The sequence below is a fragment of the Vombatus ursinus genome, unplaced genomic scaffold, assembly GCF_900497805.2.
Source record: "Vombatus ursinus unplaced genomic scaffold, bare-nosed wombat genome assembly UNPS02014799.1, whole genome shotgun sequence".
Taxonomy (NCBI): domain Eukaryota; kingdom Metazoa; phylum Chordata; class Mammalia; order Diprotodontia; family Vombatidae; genus Vombatus; species Vombatus ursinus.
Genome location: NW_020954577.1, coordinates 28,871,921 through 28,890,590, shown reverse-complemented (window position 1 = coordinate 28,890,590; position 18,670 = coordinate 28,871,921). Strand labels below are relative to the sequence as shown.

Sequence of the window (18,670 nt, the reverse complement as noted above, 5' to 3'; positions counted from 1 at the left end):
TGTGTGTGTGTGTATGCATACACATATAAACATATGTACCCATACACATATATGCACATGTTATATATACATTTATTTCTATAATATAATATATGTGCATGATATATACAAAACGAATGCAAAGTACTTGGAGGCAGAAAGAAGTCACTAGGAGCTGGGGGGCATCAGGAAAAGCTCGATGCAGAAAGTAGAATGGGAGTAGCCTCTTGAAGGAAGCCGAGATGGTGAGGAAGGAGAACGTTGCAGACGTGGAGGATGCCCAGTGCAAAGATGGAGGTCATGTAGGGTATAGCTGGACCACAGAATGCCAGAAAGGTTGTCAAAGAGAAGAAGAGTGGAGAGGTAGGAAGGAGTCAGGTTGTGAAGAGATTTAATCGTTAAACTAAGGAGTGTCTGTCTGTCCCTAGAGGTAATTGGAGGCATTGGGGTTTATTGAGCAGGGGAGCGACGTGACCAGACGTGGGCTTTAGGAAATCCCTTCAGAGGCCGTGTGGGAGATGGATCAGTGGAAATTGGTTGGAAGCTGAGAGACCAATTAAGAAGCTGCGGCAGTAGCTCAGGTGATGAGGGCCAGGACTAGAGTGGTTGCTGTGTGTCTCTCCATTGGGAGGCCAAGCGTGAGGCCAGCAGCCTCCAGGCCCAAGCTCTCACTGGTCAGAAATGCCATAGTCTCTCTACGCTGAGCTTTTCTGCACAGGGTGTTGGACAGCCAAAATCTGAATCATATGAATTGAGAAGCTCTCACAGGGTGATTTGTCAGTGTTCCTGGAGGGTATTCCATCAATTTAGGCAGACCTTTGTGCATCTGTCATCCACATCCATTCCAGGGAAGATTGTAGTAGAAGTTACTTTTTTTTTTTTTAAGTGCTGGGGTTGGCAGAAGATCAGTGGAACATCCGGCATGTCAGCATGTCAGCAATTCCCTGATGTTAAGTAAGGGCACTTGAAAGATGAGGCCCTGACAAGGAGTCTGTCCTGCCCAGGTGAAAACCTGGGCCAAGCTACTGCCGGTCTGAGAAGATGTATGATGAGGGGAACAGAAACTTGTATATTGAGTGGATTATGGGAGTAAGCCTTACAAGGTGTGAATTTTACACCTATACATATAGAAGCCCTATTCATAATAGGGGATATCTGTTTGTTTTATAAAATATTAACCAAGAAATGGTTTTCTTAGAAAGACACTTAGGGGAAAAAAAGACACTTAGAAAGACATCTTAGAAAGGATAATATCTGTTGTTCTTATTTTCTGTATTTTTTGTATCTTTAATGTATTTATGCTTCTGGAAGAGTTATCACTAAAATGAATGCGGTGACTTGTTAACGAGGAGCCCAAATTTCTGATTCCATGGAATCCAAAGCCATCTCTCTCTGGTTTTTGTGAGCCTCTCTACCCTAAGGAGGACTGAGCCCAACTTCATCAGGGGCCTCCAGGCTTCCAAGTTATCAGCGTAATTTTTTTAAGTGCCAACTAGGTGCAGACATTGTGCTGTGAGCGCCAGTGATGCAGACCTGGAAGGCACCGTCAGGGAGCCTATGGCCTCCCTAGGGAGACACGGCTTAGAGGAAAATGCCAGTAGAAGATGTGATGCCCCGTGCCAAATGGGAGCTGCGGGAATTTCATTGGCACAAACACTTTGAGATCATGAAGAATTTTCTGTGAAGCTGTGAAAACTTTAGAGAACTGTGAAGTCGCATTTTAAGTCCTGATAACGTGTCTTGAGATACAACCCTGGTTGGCAGGAGGAGGAATAGGGGATGATGAGTATTAACAAAAACTTGTATTTCAATTTGGGCAGCCAGGTGGCTCAGCGGATAGAGAGGTGGGCCTGGACCCTGAGTTCAAATGTGGCCTCAGACACTTACTAGCTGTGTGACCCTGGGCAAGTCATTTAACCCCTATTTGCCTCTGTTTCCTCATCTGTAAAATGCGCTGGAGAAGGAAATGCAAACCCTCCAGTGTCTTTGCCAAGAAAATCCCCAGTGGGGTCACGGAGATCCAGACACAACTGAAACTGAAATGAACAACAACAAATATTTCAATTCGACGAGCACTTATTAAGGGCCTGCTTTATTCCACTGCCTTCTCTCTGTTGGTTATTGCAGATTTATCCCGTGTGCAGCTTGCCTGCGCATTCTTGTTTATTGTCTTCCCCATTAGATTGTAAGCTCCTTGAGGGCAGGGGTTATCTTTTGCCTTTCTTCGTATCCCCAGCGTAGCAGTGTTTGGCGCGCACAGTGGGTGCTTGATAAAAGTTTACTGCCTGCCTATGAAGTGCCAGGTACCATAATAAACACTGGGGATCCAAACCCAGAAAAAGCCCTGCCTTCGAAGAGCTTGCATTCTAGTAGGGTTGAAGAAAGGACAAGGTGGGGCACTATTGAGTAAATACAAAATAACTTCAAGAAGGAGAGAGAATTAATAACTGGAGGGACTCAGAGTAGGTTTCACGGAGGAGGTGGCCTGCGTGCCTACTTTGAAAGGAGAGAGGGATTCTGTGAGGCAGACACGATAAGAGTGCTTTCCAGACATAGAAATTTAAATAAGATGGCATGTGTGGAGAAGGAGAGTAAGATGAAATAAGACCAGAAAGTTAGGTGGGGGCCGGACTGTAGAGAGCTTGAAACACCAGGCATCAGCTTCATAAAGAGAAGGAATCGGTGCTACAAGATGGATACTAGGTGTGATTTCTGTCCTTGTGTCTCCTATGTTGGTATGGTGCCCGGCACATAGTAGGTGCTTATTGATTGAATTAATTTTTAAAAGCATTTATTAAGCACCTTCCCTACATGAGAGATTCTTAACCTGGGATCCATGAACTTGTTTTTAATATTTTTAAAACTGTATTTCAACATAATTCATTTCCTTTTAATCCTATTATTCTCACATTTCTTCTTTTTCAAGAAGCTTCCTAAGGTGCCTAACTTAGAAATAGGAAATAGTTCATGCCCTGGAAGAATCTGGCTCATATGTTAAGACAGATCAACTCAAGAGGCTGCACTTATCCACCTAGGGAAACTGAACATTTATTTTGATAATTTCTAGACTCCATCAATGTAACTCAGTTATAATTATTCCTAAACAATTGTGGAATTTTAAATTCCTTTGAAAATTGTACCGCCTGAATATTCTGAATGGCACTCTGATTTCTTGAATGTGCAAGCTGACAGATGAGATGCCTGGAAAGCCAGCTCCGTGGAGTGCCATATTTATCCAAACCCTCACTTTACGCTGTGTGTGTCACAGCCTCCTTCTTGGGTCCCCAGCGGCCCACCCAGAAATTTGTCCCAGCTGTCTGTCCTTGTGTGTGGTACTTGTGGGTTTCTATTTCAAGGAAAGGATGGGAGAGCAGGGTTGATGGAACTAATGTTGGCGTGTGTGTGCAGAGACCATACATGTGAATGGGTGATTCATAACATGTGTGTCATTAACCTAATTTCTGGGAAATGTAACCACTTGGTGGAATGCCACACTCTCCTGCGTGCCACCTTGGCTGTTTGGGTGCTCACATGTCACTGTGATTAGGAGATCTCACAAGGTTCCTTGTTGGCTTTTGTGTCAAGGAAAACATAACAAGACCAGTGTATTTGCTCTGCATGGTCCAGTGACACATATCATTCTTAGACATATTCAGAGCCGTAGCTGTGATTTTTGTGCCTGGGGCAAGTACCACAAACAGCCATCCTCCTGGTGTTCCCTAGAGCTGTGGGAGAGAGGGAGGTTTCTCACACGAGTCGTAGACCCCTCCTTCTAAAACCCAGCTTCAGGTCTCTCCCTGTTCCAGCCCACCCTCTGCTCAGCTGCCAGGATCATTTTTTCTAAAGCACAGAACTGATCATGTCATCTTTCCCCTGCTTAATGAGCTCCAGTGGCTCTGGAGTGGTGGCTGGTTACCTCCAGAATCAAGGAGCAAGCCTTCTGTTTGGTGTTCAGAGCTCTTCACAGCCTGGCCCTTTCTCCTTGTCCAGGTTCTTATGTTTTGCTCCCCTCCCTTTACAGCCTGGTGTTGTTGGCCTCTTGGCTGCGTACCTACAACACTCCATGGCCATCACGAAATGAGATTGGTGTAAAGCACTTAACAAACCTTAGAGCACTATGTAGACACAATTATTATTGTCGTCATCTCCTGTCTCCATGCCTTGTGCTGATTGTCTCCCATACCTGGAATGATCTCTCTCCACCTTGGCCTCTTTATTTCCTTCCTCTTGGCTTTCTTCAAGGCTTAGATCAAATCCTACCTCCTGTTGCAGCCCATTCCCGGCTCCCCAGCTGCTCGTTCTTCCCCTCTCAGAGCCATTGGGTCTTTCAGTCATGTCCAACTTTTCATGACCTTCCATCTAATGTATGTAGTTATTCACCTGCCGTCTCCCCGGTGTGAATGTGAGATCCCTAGGGTCAAGAACCATGTTTGCTTTTCTTTGTATTACTAGCAGCAAGCACAATGCTTGGGACATTGGAAGCATTTAATAAATACTAATCAACTAACCTATGCCAAGCTGCCGCTGGGGAAGATGCTTGGTTTGGTGGAGGCCCGAGCAAGGCTGGGAAGGCTTTGGATCCTAGCTCACTCTCTGCTGGCTTATTACATTGACTAATATTCCTGTTAGCTAGGCACTAGACTGTCTCCTCCTATATTGCTGCAGGATTGCAAGTGGTAAAATGTTGGTGACCATGCCCTAGTTATAGCTATGACCATCTTCCTAAATAGGGACCCAAGCTTAATTGTGAAGTTATTTTAAATGGTTCTCCAGATGGACAGAGTAGAAAGTTAAATCCAAAGTTTTCTACTCAAATCCATCAAGGCAACAGTTACGTGACATAGGGATACTTTCCCCCACCCCCGTTTTTACTGTCCCTCATTGAAGGCAGTATGGTGTTGTTGGAAGAGCATTGCCTGTGGAATTGGAGGACCTGGGTTTGAATCACTACCTATGTGACCTGGGGCAAATCACTTGACCTTCCTGCACCTCGGTTTCTTCCTCTGAAAAATGAGGACCTCTAAGATGTGTTCCAGTCCCAGTGTCTCTGAGCCCGTGGTTTCTTTCCAGGTCCTACCACGAAATCCATCAATTCTGCTGATCCATTCCTCCCTTAAAATAGCAACTTCTGAGTACCCCACACAAAGATGGATGGAGCATACCCAGAATTGGGACATTCTTTTGGTTGGAGGGGAGGGGAGTAAGGAAGGAGACTTAACACACACATGTACTAAAGTGACCAGTGCTGTCCATGGTTAACGGTCTCCTCATTCACCCAAGTGGGAAAGGAAGGAGAGAAATTAATAGCACCTGTTCCCTGTATAGACAGAAGGGTGCCGATTCTGTAACAACTAGCAAAATACCTGTCCCCTTGGGGCTGCTCTTTCTATAAACGGCTTAGGGCTGAGTCATATGTGGTCTATCTGTCAAAATTTCCTAAGTATCCTCTGTCTCCTTTACTGATACTCTACACACACACACACACACACACACAAACACACACACACGTTTATACTTTGTAATTAAAGGCAGCATGGTATAGAGTACTAGTCCTCAACCTTTTTGGTCTGTGGACACCTTTAGCATTCTTAAAAATTATTTAGGAACCCCCATACAAATTTTTGTATATGTGAGCTGCTATCTATCAAAATTTATCCTATTAGAAATTAAAGCATCTTTGTGTCATTATAAAAATAATTTTGACCTCATAAACCCCTCAAAGAGACCTGAGACCCTTAGGGATCCTTGGACCACACTTTGAGAACCACTGGGATAGTGAATGGAAGGCTGGCTACAGAGTCAGGAAGACCCAGGTTCAAGTGGCCAACAGATATCGGCTGTGTGACCCTGTTCAAGTTACCTCTTAGTGAGCACCAGGAATCTCTTTTAGACTGTTGAGTGGCAAAGCAGGTGCCAGTCTGCATTGGTAGAAGGAATTTCCTCACTGGCAAATGAAATTAAATTCCCGGCCTTGTCCCTTCCCAACCTTCTCTCTCAAAATAGAAATTAACTTATTTTAAGAAAACTTGATAGACCAAAATTCAAACTCAGGGAAAATAAAGACAAATTTGAAGGTAATTATTGGATTGACTAAACGGTTCCCTTCAGAATTTCTTTCAATAATGTACTCTAGCACATTTTTGAAGTTTATTTTTTTTAAAGATTGACTGATTTTTTTTTCACCCAGCATTTTAAAGCCGCATCTGTTATTTAGAAGGGTGATTATGTCCCAGTGTATACTCAGCAAATATTTGTTGACTGACTAATGCGATGTTTACTTGGGTTTACCAGATGGGCCAAATTGGCCACCAAACTCCCTCAAACAACTGGACGATTGAGCCAAACGACTGGTTTGACTTCGTTTTTTCCAGCGAAATGATGGCTGGGCTTGGATGGAACTGATCAGACCAATTGGCTGTCTTGGCATCACATAGACATGGTTTCCTCACAGGTTCTGCCCTTAGTCACTCATAGTTCTGTTGGAGTCAATGAGAATTAGCTATCATTAAAGCAGACATGGAAAGATATTAGAAAATTTGGTTAGTTTCTAGAAGAAAAAAATGTATCAATGCTAAAGGGTTGATTTCTTCTTTAAAAAATGTCTCATTCTTCTTTTGGTTACCTCTCTCAGCATGACTTTAAAGGGGAATTTGACAAAGATTTGGCAGTGAGAGGTATGGAAGAGAGAAGGGAAGGGTGTGCGGGCACACCTGGGACTTGGTATTCCTGCACCTGGGATAATGCTTTGCCAACAGGGACCTTCCTTCTTCTCCCACTTAGTCTAGTGAGAACACCTTCTGTTCCTTTTCCAGATATCAGACAGACTAGACATGAAGTGACTTAGAGAAAGCAGTAAGTAATAGTAGAGGCAGAGAGGGTCAGGGGCATGCATCCACCCTGTCAAGGACAGCTTCATCTGTGGCTGATCGACCCCTCAAGAGTAATACTGTTCTAATGGCCAACATCAGTAGCCTGATTGTTGAGCTTTATTCTCTCCCTGAAGGGACCGAGTGACCATAGAAGGCCAGGAGGCTAGCTACCCATAGGCAAGGGAGAACATTCAAACAACTTGTTTATTTTACTGTTCCTGTGCTCTTAAATGAGCGGGATTTCTATTGCCAATTTCTTTCTCTTTTTGGCCCAGTGTCTTGTGAAATACCCAAGGAGACATGATGTAAAAATTGCTTGTTTCTTTTAGCAAAAGCTGCTGACAATTTTGTCTTTTATTATTCTTTTTTTCCTAGGGAAACCCTGGATCAGACAATAACAGAGACGGACCCATGGGCCCGAAAGGAGAAAGGGGAAGACAAGTAACTATGTGGAAATTTGAAATTGTTTTTGCAAAATAGCCACAAGCCAACTGTGAAGCCTAAGCATAAGGGATGGGACATAAAACTTGAGATACCATGATCTGAGGCTGGTTTGTTTAACATACAAAAAGGCTAACTCTGTGATAGCTGAAAGGTCACTCTTTCACTTGGACTACTGGCATCCAGCAGTTCAGGTCTCTATTTTAAGTTGTTTCTTTGAACTGGGAGTAAATGTCTTGATAAACCTTCACTTTAGCATATTTGTCTAATAAATAGGAATGTCTCTTCCCCAATTTAAAATACAGGGATATTTGATAAAACTCATGCCAGCAGGAGAGTTTTCTTGCCTCCACACACATCGGGGAAACACATTGTAAAAGAACAAAATATTCTTGTTGTTACATGATATGAATAGCGTGAACTGGGTGATCTTGACTCCTCAGATGTTCAAGATAAATCTCTGACAAACTTAACGGTGACAGATTCACACCAAGTTTTTGAGTTTAAGAATTTTATCCTTACGTAAGGATTTTTTTTTTTTAAAAGGACTTCTTGGACTAGTTTCTGCCCCTCACTCGTCTTTACTGAAGAGTTATTTTCGTGTCTCTTCCTAGAGTCACGAATGGTCAAATAGACTGATAAGCCACTTTGCCTCCCTCCATTTAGATTTTGGAAGAACAGTGTTTTGAGATGTTAATCAGTGGTGCGTTAGTCACCCCAGTGACTTAGCCAAAGGACTGAATCCTGGATGACCGATGGATAACCCATATGTAGGAGGCCAAAAACAATGATCCCATTAATGACTGATACACAACGTATTTCATTAGCAATAAATGGCAATGAAATGCATGTAAGATTTAATGGATAGATTTGATTTAAATATGATATAATATATGCCAGAAAGTGAATTGGAAAGATGTGAACAGATGGAGTCATCTAGTTGGTATTTTTTATTGCCGCTCTTCCTCATATTCCCAAAGAAAGATGTGATTAATGGCCATTGGAATGCGATGCAAAAGGAGAAAACCTATCTCTGCCTCTCCCATTTGACCCCGTTGGCTCCTCTGGCTTCCTACAAATTAATTAAAAGATGGGGGAGGTGACAATGTTTGAACTTGTCTTCACATGAAACTGCTTGTTTCCTTGACAGGGTAGAAGAGGACAGCCGGGAATACCAGGGTCTCCAGGCTCCCGAGGCGACACAGTAAGAATCCACCTAGACCCAGAGGCCAAACCTCCTTCTGGCCTTGGTTGTGACCGCAGTGGTTGACCCTCCTCTGAGGGAGGGGACTTAGGTGTTTCCATTATGACTTACTGGCTTGGTCAGTCTGAACTGATGACAAGGGAGGCTCTGAAAGCAACATTGGCATTAGATCTTCAGGGGCATCCTCCTGCCCTGGGGACGACAGGAATCACCAACAAGGGGAGAGTGGATCACGGGAGGCGTTATCTTCTCAGCAGGCTAGATTACATCATTGCAGAAGTCATGCCACATTCTAGGTTCTAATTAGACTTTCGGATATACCTTGGTGACTCTGGACTCTCTCAGAGTGAAAGGATAGGCTTAGAACCAGAAAGGGAAGTAAGAAAGCCATTTGGTCCCATCCTTACATTTTACAGATGAGGAAACTGAGGCCTCAGAGAAGATAAATGATTTGCTCAAGGTCACACAGGTAATGAGTAGCAGAACAGGAATTTGAAATTGGGTCTTCTGACCCCAAATCCAGCATTCTCTATCCTGTACCGCTCTGCATCCCTCAAAACACATCCCCAGATGTAGATGTTTGTGTGGAAGCCAAATTTGGTTTTTTTTTTTTTTGTTGTTGTTGTTCTGCATTAATGCTTGGGCCTTAGTACATGGAATAAACTGAAATAAGGCCTGGTCTTGACTACCTGGTAAAGCACAGAGACTGCAAACGGGCCGAGGAAAGCTATTTTGTGATAGGAGAAAATATGAGGTGCATATAAATTCTTCTCTTTCATACTAGATTCTAAATTAAATTCATTCTTTCTCATGTTAATATATTTTCTAGCACTTTTTAGTATGTTTCAGAGCCCTTTCCTAGATAATTATAGTTTTTCCCCTCAGAGCCTAGCAACAACATTAGAAAATTGGGCCTGAGTTTTGATTAGTTTAAGTCTAATGGGCTTAGCTTATGATTCCTTCCTTAGTCAGAAGATAATAGTGGGACTGGTCTCATGACCTCAAGAGAAAAACATCCTCATATACTCTGAGGATTCAGTCCTCTTTGCATGGCAAAGAAAATGGATTCCAAGAGGGAGGGAGAAAGGAAAAGTCTGAAATGTTCAGAATTTATTGGTCTCTGGAAAAATACATTTCATTAATGCTACTTTAATGCAGCTATGGATAAAATAATGTGTTAGCTAATCATCTCACATCCTAAAGGGTGTGACTCTCTTACATACCCTTGGAAAACATTTTCGTCTTAAAGAATATTGCCCATAAGGCAGTATCCCATAGTGTATGGGAAGAGGAAAAACCGATCTTGTAGAAGCCTCCTCAAGAGGCTAAGCAGCATCATTGTTGACTGCTTATCCTATGCCCTCTTTGGGCATCACAGTTGGCAGTCATGATCAATGTCATTCGCATATCATATTTGATATTCAAGAGCAAGACTGAGTCAGGATTCTAAAATGGGACTCCATTTGTGTTGGCTATTTATGGAGAAAGATGGTGCACAGAGTTCCACAAGTTACTGATGAACCATAGTTGGCAAGAGCCAATAGAAGTGGTGTTTTTACTGAGTTACTGAAACGGAGGCCTCCAGCAAGAAGGCATTGCAATGGCGACCTGGAAAGCCACCAAGGAAAAGGAGCAGTCCTGGTTACCATGCAACAGTGCCTGGGAAGGATGGGGGAGGCTTCTCATCAACCAGACTGCTGTTAAGAGGTAGCACTGAATATCATGACAGATGGGAAGAGCATTTGTGGTCCATAGCCAAAGGGCAGGTTTGACTTCTAACTGGGGTAGAAAGGACCGTTCATCATGTATTGACCTTTTCATCTAGCTCGGCTGAGGAGAACAAAGCAGGAGTATGAATGGACTTGCTCCTTAGACAGATTGTGATTAGAGTTGACATTTTCTATCTAAAGAAATGATTGCTTTTTCTCATGATCTGGAGTCCCAAATCTCTGCAGATGTTCCAGGACTTAATGCAGTCATACTTGGACGCTGGTAGATCAGCATGAATCCTAAAGATTCTGAGTCACTTGGCACCAAAAAACTGAAGTATTCCTTTTAGGGCTCCCATCTATGTTCTCAGGCACTTAATCTCTTGCACTTTTCTTCTTGGTAGGAAGCTAGGACTACCTGTTTGGTTCCTTTTCTGGTCTGGTCTTGGAAGAAGCACAGGGCTGGGAGTCTAGGAGTCTTTGTTCTGCCAAGAATGGTCAATAAACATTTATTAAGCACCAATGCCAGGCACTGTGCTAAGTGTTGGGGATACAAAAAAAGTAAAAAATTAGCCCCTGCCCTCGAAGAGCTCACAGTCTAAGGGGGGGGACATCAAGCAGACAAATATGTACAAACAAGTTATATAGGATAAATAGGAAATAATTAAGAGTGAGAAAGTGCTAGAATGAAGAAGGGTTGGAAAAGGCTTCATGTAGAAGATTTTATTTGGGACTTGAAGGAAACCAGGGAAGGCAGGAGGTGGAAATGGAGAAAGGAGAGCATTCCAGGCATGAGGGCAAACAGAAAATGCCCTGAGCTTGAGATGGAAGTGCCTTGTTCATGGAACAGCCAGGAGGCCGGGGCATCATTGGATCAAAGAGGACGTGCTGGGGAGTAAGGTGTGAGAAGACTGGAAAGGTGGGAGGGAGCTGGATCGTGAAGGGCTTTGAATGCTAAGTAAAGGATTTGGCGTTTGGTCCTGGAGGTGATAGGGAAGCACTGGAGTTTATTGAGAGCTTTTTTATTAAAAACTATTAAAGGGACTATAAGGATCTAGGTTGAGCAAAATTGTGAGTGGGATATGGAGCTGGAAAGGACCTCATGGAGTGAGCAAGCTGAAGTCCAGAGAGACTGGCCCGAGGTCACAGAGCTAGCGAGTGCTGGAGCGCTATTCCTGGTCCCTCGATCTCTGGCACTCTGTCTTCTTTCTCCGAAGCCCTTCTTCGTCCTCCTGATATGTGCTCCCTTTCCATGCATCTCTTGAATTGCCTATCCCATGACCCATTCCCTCTGAGCCCTCTTGCCAGTTGTAACTTAAGCTAAAGGCATCACACATCTCAGAGATATTTTTTATTTTAATAAGAGACTCTTCAGTACAAAAAGACTTTGGAGGTATGAATTTCTAATGATGGAGTTTCAAGTACTGTAATCTGAGAAGGGAGGATATTTGGGGCCTAAAAGTCCTTCCCAGAAACCCTTCTATCAGACCATTTAGGTGGCTACCCGCTCTTAAGGCCAGCCCTGGTGCTATGCAGATGTGACACATTATTTCATTCATGGATCTTTTTTAACTGTTGATATATTTTTTTGGAATCTGTCAGTTGAATTAAGACCAGTAAAGCCAGTGTCTAAGATACCTTTCTGGGCCTCTAGGCTAATACCTGAAGTGTTTGCTTCCTTGTGCGGTAGTGAGATTTGGATGAGATGATGCATGTATAAAGTGCTCTAGAAACATTAGCTATTAGTTATTCCTACTAAGAACCTCAACTTGATCCTGAAGCCAGAATGAGGGTATTGGTAGGAAACCCTCTGTAGCTCCTTAGAGGGGGGAAAAAATCCATATGACGAGACATCATTTTTTAAAAGCCCACTGGTTGCCTTCATTGGCTCGTGTCTTAGTTTGGTTGGTTTTGTTTTGTTTTTCCAGTGTTTCCAGGTTATATTGCTTTGGATAAAATGGAATAGGTTTGGCCACCTTCCTCCCACCCCAATCACCACCACCTCCCACCTGCCAATCCACAGCGAGCAAAAGTAGCCAAAGCTCAGTTGTTCAGGGACTGATTATCTGCCTGGCCTGTTGCTCCCAGCCCTTGGCTCATCATCTGTTTTTCTCTGGCTTGCTGCCTTTTGGACACGGCACCGATAATTGAGTTTATTTGGTGGTTGGCCTGGTGAAATAAAAAGGGATGAAATCTGCCTCGGTCAATTTTGCAAGTCGTGAACAGCTCTAGTAAAAGTGGAGTACGGAGGGACTATTGGTTAATACGGATTTTTAAAAGAATTGTGGATGGTGTCCCTCATGATGGGAATAGCGTTCTCTGAGAACATTTTGCTGCTATAGATAATTTCCCTCTCTAAAACACCAAAAAGGAAATTGTACATGTAGCAACAAATACTCATTTTGTGTAGCATTTTTAAATGTGAAAAAGAGTTGTTTCCTTTATTTCAGCTTTTAAAATTGTCCCCAAACCCTTTTATCCAAGGGGAATTCCATACCCATACACTCCTGAAACTAGCTTTTACAAGTTTTCCCAATATGATTTAAGCACAAAAACACTCCTCGGCCTAATTAATTTGTAGAAAGTTGGTCGGTGATGCTGCTAATTTTAGGAGTGGAAAATGGGGGCTTTGGAGAGAGAGAACCTGAATTTGGATCCCAGCTCTGCCATTCATGCCTGTATGACTTTGGGTCAGTCACTTTATCCCTCATGTCTCATTTAGCTCAGCTGTAAAATAAAGCAGTTCTTTAAAGTTCCCCCAGTTCTAAGTCGATGATTCCAGGATTCTGTAGGATGGGCCTGTGCCTTCACAGGACACCCCTGAATGATCAGGTTCTAGCCAGAAACAGTTCCCCAGAGCACCTGTTGCTGTTTTAAATGCACTGTAAGAAATATGGAAGCTGAGTAGGGCTGGGCACCCTTGTGATCCCAGCTCTAGGGAAGAGTGAGGTTGATGTGATGGATCCTTGGACAGCCTGAGAGTTCTGAACTGCGGTAGGCTGAGCCAGTCAGTGTCCACCTTTAGTGACAGTCTCCTGAAGGGGGAGTAAACTGGCTTAATTGGTCCAGATTAGAAATACAGGTTAAAACTCTGTGTGTGTGTGTGTATACATATACATATATATATATATGTATGTGTATATATACATAAATGTGTATATACGTGTATATATGAAGTATACACTTGTGCATTGTGTAGGGGGGCATATGCATGTTTATGGAGGTATACTTGTGTGTGGGTGTATGTACGCGTTTATGGTTGTATGTACATATGTCTGCATGATATATATGTGCATATATACATATTCTATGTGCACGTTTATTTATGGTATCCCTTTGGGGGGTTCTGTGCTTTGTTTCTTCCCATTTTAGCCAAGGCATGGCCGAAGAGGACCCGCAGGCCCACAGGTAACGTCATTCCTTCCTCACCTTCCCACAGCGAAGACTCCCAAAGGGGCATTTGTTCACACAGCCGACATCATGACAAAAAGACAATGTGAATGTGGAGAATGATTCCCTTCCCCCTCCATGGGTTGATGGGTGACCTCAGACCAGCAAGGCCAAAAAGATAAAATGCGTTGGGTTTAAAATACTAACCACGGGGCAGCTAGATGGCGCAGTGGATAGAGCACCGGCCCTGGATTCAGGAGGACCTGAGTTCAAATCCGGCCTCAGACACATAACACTTACTAGCTGTGTGACCCTGGGCAAGTCCCTTAACCCCATTGCCTAACCAAAAAAAAAAAAAAATACTAGCCACACAAGGGGGAAAAAGACCAAACAAAAGCAGGACAGGGGAAGTGAATGGAAAGTTTTTGCACATGGAAGTGCTCGGAGCGGTACAGAAGGGTGGTTGATGTGAGGCCAGCAGGGTAGTTGAAGAGTCACTTTTTTAGACTCCCCTGAAATGCCTAGTTCAGTCCTCTACACTAGGCAGGCAAAGTTTTCCTGAATGATTGTTATGATGCCTTGTGCTATCACCCTCGTCTCCCATAACAGAGATTTTAAGTGAAGAGTGGGAAGAGGAGCTCCGTGGAACCAGTCAGCCCTTAAATCATGTCTGACAGGGTGCGCAGTCTTCCCCACTTGGGTGCTCCAGCCCTGCAAACAGGGCAGAGACATGCGTGTTTTCAGCCCTTCTCTGGGCAAAGCTTGGTTGAATGACTGTTTTTAGAAATGAGGATGTACAGACAGGTCATAGAATCGTGGATTTTGAGCCGGAAGGAACCCTAGAGGTTATCAGGTAACACAGTGGGTAGAGCCCTGGGACTATAGTTGGGAAGGACCTGAGTTTAAATCCATCTTCAGACGCTCATGATTGTGCGACCCTGGGCAAGCCCCTTAACCTCTGCCTGCCTCAGTTTTCTCCACTGTAAAATGAGAATAATAATATTACCCATCCAGGATCGTCGCGAGGATCCAATGAAGTTGTATTTGTAGGGTGCTTAGCACTATGTGCCTGGAACACAGCAGGCATTTGATAAATGTTTGTTCCATTTTCATTTTACAGAGGAGGAAATTGAGGCCCAGAGAGGCTGAGACTTGCCTAGGGCCACATGGCTGGTGAATTTGTAAAACTGGATTTGCACCCCAGTCTTTGTAGCTCCCAAGTCCTAAGCTCTGAAAAACCTTATAAAATCAACCCCCAGAAAATGACTGTAACCCAGGAGGAGCTAGGGTGGAGCCCAAACAAAGATTGGGGATCAGAAAGATGAAGCCTAGAGAGCGGTTGTGCATCTAGAACTGAAGGAAGGCTAAGTCCAAGTGATAACTGGGTCAGGATTCAGGGAGATTGTTTTCAGTCTGCTTCTGAAGGTATAGACCCAGGGACTAGATGGGGGAAGAAAAAAAGCCCAATTCTCCAGACTCTTAGAGAGCAGAGAGAGATGCTTACTCTTTCTGCCCTTCCCCATTCCTGCTCTCTGAATATGCCTTTTGAAGCCATCAGAGGTGGCAGTGGGAAGTTACGATGGGAACTCACATAAGGAGTGGTTGGTGGAATAGGAGGATGGCTTGAAAGCATCTGTTTCATCATCGCCATTTAGCAATATGGTGTGCCTTACTGCTACCCAGTCTAGAAACACCGGCTTCTAGGGTAATGTAAAACTCTTGATAGAATAATATAATGGCTAAGAAATATCTGACTCTTGTTTCCAGATATGATATTAAGATGCTAAAGTATCTTGGCAACAGAATAGAAATTTTGAAAAATCTGAAAATAAAATTTGGAAAAATTTATCTGACTTCAGATGTCAAAGGAAGACCAGGCCAAATTTACTGGGGGGAAAACATTAAAATCGTAAAATTTTTTGAACTAGGAAAACTAGGCAAATTTTAATCATCTTTAGTTAAATTTGAGTCTAGTTTGATTTCAGTTGGAAGACTGATCTCAGTTTATTCAAAGGTTTGTTTTTGTTTTTCCTAATGCCTCTGAATACCTAAATAAAATTTCTCAGGGCAAGTATAAAACAAAACAAGATTTTTAAAAAGAATGGAATAAAATTCTGTTGTAAATGTCATAGGTGCCATTTACACATTCATTTAAACGGTGGGCCAAATTATATTACCTCTATATATGGCAATGATTCACAGTCCATCTCTTTGTGAATTATAAACTGTAAGGTTTTCATTATCTTGGTCCAAAATTAAAGGTTTATAATAAGCTTCATACGTTGCAGCCTGGTATGAGAAGAGCTGTGTTTACATTGGCATGGGACAGCTCCAGGTTGGTGGCCAGATAAGCAGGAAGTAGTCTTCCTACAACATTGTACCTGGAAATCTATTCAGGATGAGAATTGGCTTGTGTGTTGCCCAAGCATCCATTAAAGGAGCATGTTTAAGATGAAAATTCCTATAGAGATGGGGAGATATTTGCAACAGGAACGAAGGGGCCTGGGTCAGGGTAGACAGCCCAGGAGATTGAAATCAATCAGGGAGAGAGATTGAAAGTAGAAACAGAAACTGAGTCAAAGAAGTCAAAAGTGAAGGAATCAGTCGCTCATGACGGGATTCACCTAACGTTGGAGGCCAGAGTGGCATCCACAGAGACCCACAAGCTGTTCTCCTTACATTCAGCCCCTCTCATCAGGGCCTCTGAAATCCTCCACATGTGTGCCAGTGACGGGCCATGCAAAATAAGCCTGTCCTCTGTGCCAAGATTTTTTGTTGGTGTTAAATGGTGTTCCTCTATTCTACCAATTAGTATAATTCCATGGCTTTCAGGTATTTCCACAAAGATCGAGAAGTGTCACTCCTTTAAAATATATTTAAAGATTTGGAGAAATTAGATAAGCTATGATAAGCGTGATGGTCTTCAGCTTGGAAGGAAGACAGAGAGGGCTGCTTGTGTGAAAAAGATCTTGCTAAGTGTTAGAGATACACTGAGAAAAGCAAGACAGTCTCTGCCCCCCCCAAAACAAAACCCACCACCCCAGGAGCTCACATTTTAATAGGATCTTTCAGCTGAGAGTCAGATGGAGAGACCTAATGGTCATTAGGGTTCAGCAGCAAAACAACTGTTAATGCATCTTCTTTACTATCACTTCCATTGATAAAACCAAGTCTGTTTCTGGTGTTGAACCATTTAACAGTGCCCTTGCACCATAATCTTGCTCTTCAGCTATTCCTAACACCTCATTACTTAAGAGACCATGTCTCCAGTTGGCAGATGGTATAGAACATTTTCTTCTCCTTCTTCTTGTCCAACTTGTGGTTCTTTTGTGGCTCTAGAGCAGCACTGTCAGAAAATGGACAGGGATCATTCAACTCGGTTGCTCCTGCTACTTTTCTGTGCATCTCTGCTCAAAGTATTTGACTAAGAAGGATGAAGCCTGAAAAAGATTGCAGTTTGAACATGCTTAGGAAATTCATTTATTTGCACTGCCCTGTTATGAATGATTTGCTACGCAGATTTTAGAAACAAAACCACACACTGCACTGTTCTCATATGCGAGTCAAAATTTGGTCTTGCCAGGAATCTCACCAGGTATTTCTTTTTGTTTTAGGGAATAAATGGAGTTTCTGGTCTGGATGGCCATGAAGGACCATTGGGATTAAAAGGACCCCAGGTGAATATTGACACTGATTAGTACCTTTAAGTAGATATATTCCAGTTTAGAAATGAAAATTCACAGCCAGGGTAGAAACTCTGTTAATATTTTAGATGAAGAGAACTAGCAAAGTGGATTTGGGATGGATGCACCTGCAGTTGTAGAAGAACTGTTGTGGCTACTGATTCCTTTTATGGATTTAGAAGGCTTTTGAAATCCTCTGAGTCTTGGCCTAATGAATATAAACTATTGGGACTTAGTTCTGATTGGAGACCAAATATAGAGGCAGGAAAGAAGCAAAGAGTCAGAGGATCTGGGTTCAAATCCTATTTCCTCCATTTACTGGCTCCATGACTTTGGTTAAGTCACTTAATTGCTTTAGGTCTCAATTTCTTCCTCTGGTAAAATGAGGGGGCTGGCTCTAGACCATGTCTACTACGCTCCCTTTCAGCTCTTGGTTTCTGATCCTATGTTAGTCACCTCAAATCGCTTACGTTTTTATTTTTATTTTTATTGTTATTTGTCAACCTTTATGTAGCACTTTAAGGTTTGTAAAGCACTTTTTGGATATTTCATTTGATCCTTGAAATAGTACTGTGAGGAATAGTACTGCACTATTATTATCCCTACTTTATAGATGGGAAAACTGAGGTTTAAGTGACTTGTTACCCAGAATCACAGAGTCTGTGGCAGAATCTGAACTCCACTTGTCCTGACTCTAGATCTGGCACTCACCACTGCACTAACTAGCTGCTCAAGTTTTTCCAGGAGACGACAGGAAATAGAGAGCCCCCCCCCTTTTTTAGCCATACCTGAGCAGGTATTTCAGGGAGGCCAAGAAAACTCTCAAGTCAGAGCTCCCAGTAACAATACACCTTTGCACAGCAGGGGTTCAATGTCAGAGACCCAAAAGGGAGCAAAGTAGAAGAATTGGCCATTAGTGTAGGAAAGAACTGTTTCACGTATAGTGTGAGAACAAGACGTGTCAAAATGATGTCAGCAGCAACTTTGGTTCTGTTCTCTATGGTGTGATCATCTTGGAAGCGGAGCAGTTTTTTCCCTGCAAGGGAAGAGGGCGTGCATGAGTTAACACCAGTCAAATGAGGGGGAACTAAGAATGTGCCAAAGGGCAAAATTTGCCTGAAACATTAGAATATGAGGCAAGTTAAAAAAAAACAAAGATTTGGATTTAATGAGAACATGAAAAAAATGGGGCCAAAATGCAAGAAACCGCAACATGTTTTTTCCATAAAATCCACCCTTAGCTTTGAAAGCGTGAAGAAAAGTTGTCCTGTTGGGGAAAGTTTTTTTCCCCCAAAGATTTAACTCATACAATTATTTTCTACCAGCAGATTTGCTCTTTTGAGTTGGACAAAATATCTCTGACTTGTGTTTTCTCAAAGGATCCCACAGCAGTAA

At 42.8% G+C, this 18,670-nt stretch overlaps 1 protein-coding gene across 2 annotated transcripts in view; it reads left to right on the top strand.

Moving 5' to 3' along the window:
• The window catches only part of COL6A6 (collagen type VI alpha 6 chain), a 135,112-nt gene that overhangs the window by 63,285 nt on the left and 53,157 nt on the right, over positions 1–18,670 (top strand). For both annotated transcript variants that reach the window (XM_027872426.1, XM_027872427.1), the window contains exons 19-22: positions 7,224–7,289; positions 8,440–8,493; positions 13,575–13,610; positions 17,207–17,269. In XM_027872426.1, coding sequence (XP_027728227.1) covers positions 7,224–7,289; positions 8,440–8,493; positions 13,575–13,610; positions 17,207–17,269 — 219 coding nt within the window. The remainder of the gene's footprint in view (positions 1–7,223; positions 7,290–8,439; positions 8,494–13,574; positions 13,611–17,206; positions 17,270–18,670) is intronic.